The following is a 6,270-nucleotide window of genomic DNA, read 5'->3' as shown; positions in this document are numbered from 1 at the left end:
GGGAAAGTTCTTTACTCTCAAACACTCATTATGAGCTAAATCTCCTAACTCTGTTAGATATCTGGCAACATGCTCTATTGTCGATTCACCAGATTCTCCCCCAAACTTAGTGTACTTGGGCACTTTCATTCCCCTAGGTGCCTCGGCTTGGAGAATAAATTCAGCCAACGGGGAGGCGTATAGTGGCCTTTGCAATGTGGCACCCATACCATTTCTAGCCATAATCCTTTCGAAAATAGTTGTCAAATTATTTTCTACTGTTAAGTCTTCTTGTTGATGTTGATCGACAATTTGATCAGCATCTTGGTGTCAGTTAACCAATACCATCTGGTTACGTCCTGCGACTCCTGATTCAACGCCTTGATTTTGTTGGCGTCTAAGGATTTGTCCCTCGTGGACTGTCTCATCTTCTGCTGCCCCTATCTCCATCTGAACAGGAACAGTTTGCCTAACCACTTGTGCCATCTGTCGAGCCGGTGCCCCCAGAAAATTACACAAGTGCGTCAATTGATTCGCCACCTGCCTATTTGTTTCAGCAGATTCCTGTATAATTGGATTAAAAACTGTACCCATTTGATTGGTTGACATATTAACCACTCATGGTTACTATCATCCATTTGCTGCCTCAACACCGCTATTGAAGTGTTCGACAGCGGCATGGTTCTGTTCTGAGTATTATTCCTAATGTTGCCCCTTGCGCTGATCCTTGCAAGGATGGATTCGTGATTTGAGCGTTGTCTGAAAATAATGATGCACTTGATGTCGACTGATATCTTGGCATTAAGGAATACGACATTCCATAAAGAGGATTTGTGGTGCCAAAGCGAGGCACATAAGGTCTGAACATCGTTATAGTTGATCCTGAACCCCCCGGTGGAAGTAAAGGAATTGATGTTCCAACCGCACCCATAGTCGACACCGTTGAGGCTGCACTTGTCATCGGCGGCAAAGTGGCAACCTGTGAGATTACTTTTTTCGTAGTGTATAAAGTTCCTCGTGGTACTTCATCTGTATTGGAATCTGACATTTTCAAAGTTTCTCGTGGCTTACTGTATAGTTTGCCACTTCTAAGTTTCATGCAATTTCGCAACTGCGCTAGCACAGTCCCACCGGGTGTGCCATTTTGTTTACTGTGGAAATTGGTAAACAACCGCTGGTCCTCCCTAGGCCTTGAAACTAAATGTTACTTGCAGGATCGACCAGTTGATCCTAAGACATGTGCTAGTGCAAGTGTGGCTTATTCAATTCGACGGAACAACTTTGTGAGGAACGGCTCCTGACAAAGTATTGAACAAGCGCAGGTTTTTTCCACACGAACGGTTTAAACTATGTTATAGCCTATGGGTGACTCGTGACCGACAACACTACAGCATTCAAAAGACGTACACGACGAACACGCTTTTGGTGAACTCTATTATCGTAATAGAATCAATGTCGACAGCATAGACGACAACGTAAAGTGATAACTCAAAAGTAAATGAAATTAAAATAAAATGTTCAACGGGAACAATTGAAAAGTAAGGAAGTTGCATTGAAATAAATGTGGTGATTCACGTACATAACACTCTTAAAAACTCTTGCTTCCTCGCGCTGGGAATGAGAAGTTTCTTACAAGTGATTTTTAGTACAAGGTGAACACCCCGGTGCCCCTCGTGGGATATCCTATTTATACTAAACTAAAGAAACTGCCTACAGGCCAAAACTCCTAAAAACTAGCAGACGTCGTGCCACACTATCTGCAAACCGCTCTATCCACGTTCTGCAAACCGCTCCATATTCTGGCGCTTTATTCTTCTTGTAATTGCTAGTCATTTTCCAATTTCAAATTTCTCCCGCCCAGGTATTTAGGGAGACACTGTCTTCTATATGCTTGGCACGATCCAAAATTCCTTAAGTCCCAAGCTTCATTTCAGTCGACGGAATGGCCTTTCGACCAAACGTGCTTCTTCTGTCGGCTTCATCCCTTGATAACTTACGTTTTTCTCAACTCTTGCTTATCTCAGGCACATCTCCACCCTTTGATGGGGTATAAACCCTAAATTCACAAGACCCTTTCATTAATTACGCCTTCAACATGCCTTAGAGATTTCTTGTGGTAACACGTCGCTACACCGGCGACACCGGCTCCGGGACCGCGTCCAAGTGCGTGGGCGTAGAGGCGCTAGTGGAGGCACGTAGGCGGAACTTTAGCACTTAGGTATTATCATAGGTGAACCATTGCAGCATATGGTGAAAATATCTTGTTTCATCAAGAGTTGATTTCCAACTCTAAGACAACAAAAAGAGTGCCTCTACACAATGGCTTCCGACGTTGTAGTTTCAAGCATCAAAGTTATGAATCAAGATCTTATAAAGTTGGATCGCTTTGATGGAACCAACTACATCAGATGGCAAGATAATATGACATTCTTAAGTTGGATCGTTTTAATGGAATTAACTACATCATATGGCAAGATAATATGACATTCTTACTGATTTCCATGAAGGTTCACTATATCCTGACTTAGCACTCATTCCTAAACCATCAGAAAATGACTCTGAAGAAGTCAAGAAGGAGCGCAAGAAACGTAAGGAGGACGAACTGCTATGTCGTGGACATATTCTGAATATGTTGTCTGATCGTCTCTATGACCTCTATACTGACAATTCGTCTGCAACAGAAATCTGGAAAGCACTCGAATTCAAATTCAAGGCAAAAGAGGAAGGCACGAAGAAGTTTTTAATTTCTAAATATTTTGATTTTAAATTTATAGATTGCAAGCCCATTCTTCCCCAAGTGCATGAGTTGCAAGTCCTCGTGAATAAAATAAAAGCGGTGAAAATAGACATCCCTGAAACCTCTCAAGTCGGTTCAATCATTGCAAAATTGTCACCTTCATGGAAAGGCTACAGAAAGAAATTGTTGCACAATTCTGAGGACTTCTCTTTGGAGAAAATCCATAAACATCTTCGAATCGAGGAGGAATCGAAGGAGAGGGATGATGGATGTGTGCGTTTGCGTCTTTTTTTCATAATAAACTTGAGAGTGAAGGGGTCAATCTTCCTTCCCAAATGGTGGATTGAAGCGGTTAGTCTTCCTTCCACAAACACGAACCTTGGAGCAGTTAGTCTTCAAGTTCCATAACTTTTGAGCTAAATACCTTGGTTTTAACCAGGCTAACTAAAAACCTGTCAGATTTTAACACCTGACTAATCTCAAACATGTGCAGCTTTTATGTAATGGGCTGAACTTCAACCTATCTTGGTTTTAATATTGGGATGACGAAGAACCAAAGAGATTTTATCACAGGCTAATCTCTAACCTAGACTAGGAATGACATACTCAATCTTAAATAAATCCCTAATTGGATAGTATTCAACCAAGGTATACACAAAAATTTCCCTTGGTGAATTTTACAATTCTACCCATTCCAAAATTACAAAATGATCTCATCACAAAATGAATTTTCTCACAAAAGCACTTAGGCTAAAAACATAGTGAGAGAAAGTTAAAGAAATATTTAGAGAGAGAGAGAGAGAGAGAGTTAGAGATAAAAGTGTCAAAACACGATTTAGGATGCTTTGAAACGAAAAAATGAAACCTCTATTTATAGGCATGAGGTTGAGTCAAAAAGGAAATTGCATTTAACATATTTTGTAACAATCTAATCGATTAACGCCTATGTCTAATCGATTAGACTATAAAATAATCCTTTCTGAGTTCCATAAAAGTAAGGAAAATATATCTAGTAATTGTACATCATTAAGGCGCTATCTGAGTTGCTTAGGACGTAAGTTTGAACTAATCTAAATGATTAGATAAATGACCTAATCGATTAGGTAAGTCAAGTTTATCAAACCCTAAAGATAAATTTGCATCTTTATCCGTTTAATCGTTTATGATTGACTTATCGTAATACTTTAGTTGTCATTATCAAAAGTTGACGTCCTTGTTTAAAAGCATGTCACCTGCAAAATAAGGTTCCACAACCGGTATAGAAATCCCGAAATGATAGGTTTTTTCATGTTCTTCTACTAACGTGAAGGATATGAAAAACAATTTTCTACCTTGAAATGGTATCTTGGTAGGTCCACAGAAAACTCTTCTTTGTTCTCTATCTGGCTAGAGAACTATATTATATGTCTGAGTCAATAGTTGGTTTAGTGTCTTTGATCTTATGGTAGAATATTCTTGGTGATTTCTATGAAGGATGGTCTCTTTTATAAATAGTTATTTATTTCGGTTGAGATCTAGCTTTATTCGTTTGGGTGTTGTTTTTGTTTGAGTTTTCGTCTTTTTATTAAGGTTTTTTGTTTCGTTTGTTCGAAACTCATCTACTTATATTATCTTTGTTGTTTTATGTCTATGGTTCACTATTTTTTGTGTCTATCTCGATTTTTTCTTTATACATGTGTGACCTTTATATACATATATATATATATATATATATATATATATATATATATATATATATATATATATATATATATATATATATATATATATATATATATATATATATATATAGTATTAATTAAAAAATATATTAAAATAGTGATAAATAATATATTAAAAACTAAAAAAATCATTTAAATCGAGACGAATTATTTTTCTTCACACATTTGGAAGTGAATAATATTCAATCTAATGATGTTCTGCAACTACCCGTTGGTGTTCGGAGATGATGATGAGGTGATAAAATTGAACGCGCATGAAATCATTACAAATGCACGTTAAAGTCAATAATAACTTGCCAAGTCGCACTAATCATTTACTACATAGTGGAGTTAATTAATTAGTAATACAATATGGAGCATTATTCTTCTTCCGATAACGAATTCTCTTATTTTATGCTGCATTATTCATTTCATCAACCTTTCTACTTAAATGAAGAACAAGTATGCATTGAGTGTGTAGTTTCTAGAATTTTAAACAAAACAAGCGTGGGGTGTTTCAAATAAAGGGGACAAAAACAAAATATATATATATATATATATATATATATATATATATATATATATATATATATATATATATATATATATATATATATATATATATATATATATATAAAGGCATTTCAAGGGTTTAGATAAATAAAAAGTTATATTTATTTATTTATTATTAACATTAATTATAAAGAACGTGTAGAAAGGTAGGAAGGTTCCCTTCAACATTTTCTTTGGCTGAACCTTCGACAGTTTTCTATTATATTTCACTATTATATATCATTATTTCTTTTTATTTTACTTATAATATTAGTTTTTTTTAATAATATGGTATATTTTTCATCATTATATAATACCACACTCTAAATATAAGATATTTTATAATAAATTACAAGAATTAAAAAAAATTGGATGGAATATTAGATCTATTTACTATTTGTATAGTTTTACAAAATTATTTTTAATAGAAAAAATTATTATATATATATATATATATATATATATATATATATATATATATATATATAAGCGTATTTAGTTCAGAGTATAAAATAATAATATAATTAATAAGATCGTCTTAAATTTTCGAATGTTCTATATAGATTAATAATGATTTTACCAAGAGAAAAAAAAAATTCTTATGTATAGGTTCATATTTTTACGCACCGAAAAAGGGAGCGAAACTCATTTATGAAATTAATATTACAAACGCAGAAATCGACAGCAAATGAAAAACTATTAGTAAACAGGGCAACAAAGCTCATTCCTCGTCACCAATCATTTCCCCGTCCACCACTTCTTTCTCCAGGATCAACAATTTTTGGGAAATCTCTACGTCGGAGTAGAACATCTCCACTTAGTTTATGGCATTCTGAAAATCGGCATGCATAACATTGACACTATCATTGAGAGATTATTCAAGCTTTTTCTTCAATTCTACCAGATAGTCCTCATAAGCCTTCACTTCCTTAGAGTGGCCCTCCTTTTCTTTTCGGAGGGCAGCCTCAGCCTCCGATACATTGGAATAAGAAGAAGTCATAATTGGTATGTCTTTTCCTAACTCTATCAATTTTAGCCAAAGAAGCTTGGACCTCCGTTAAGGTTTTCTCTTCTCCTCAAATGACCTCTCTAGGAGGGCGACCTTTGCACCAACTTAAAAAATATCACCATGTTCCTCTATGTCCTTTTGAATACCGCCTAGTTGTTCATAGAGTTTGTTTTGTTCATAAAAGACGGGATTATACTGGCTCATTAGAAGCTCTTTCTCCTTCACAAGATTGTCGGGTGCCAACACTTCGCCCTGACCGACAGTTGTTATGAACATTTGAGGCATCATGGTAC

The 6,270-nt window shown here is 35.6% G+C and overlaps 1 protein-coding gene across 1 annotated transcript; it reads left to right on the top strand.

Moving 5' to 3' along the window:
* Positions 1 to 2,298: 2,298 nt before the first annotated feature.
* LOC127135885 (uncharacterized) lies at positions 2,299 to 3,124 on the top strand. Its single transcript, XM_051062510.1, has 2 exons — positions 2,299 to 2,413; positions 2,487 to 3,124. The coding sequence occupies exons 1-2, from the start codon at positions 2,299 to 2,301 to the stop codon at positions 3,122 to 3,124; spliced, it is 753 nt and encodes a 250-aa protein (XP_050918467.1).
* Positions 3,125 to 6,270: the final 3,146 nt, after the last annotated feature.

The sequence above is a fragment of the Lathyrus oleraceus genome, chromosome 4 (genome assembly GCF_024323335.1).
Source record: "Lathyrus oleraceus cultivar Zhongwan6 chromosome 4, CAAS_Psat_ZW6_1.0, whole genome shotgun sequence".
In the NCBI taxonomy this organism is placed as follows: Eukaryota; Viridiplantae; Streptophyta; class Magnoliopsida; order Fabales; family Fabaceae; genus Lathyrus; species Lathyrus oleraceus.
The sequence above is the reverse complement of the archived record's forward strand: the minus strand, read 5'-3'. Positions and strand labels throughout refer to the sequence as shown.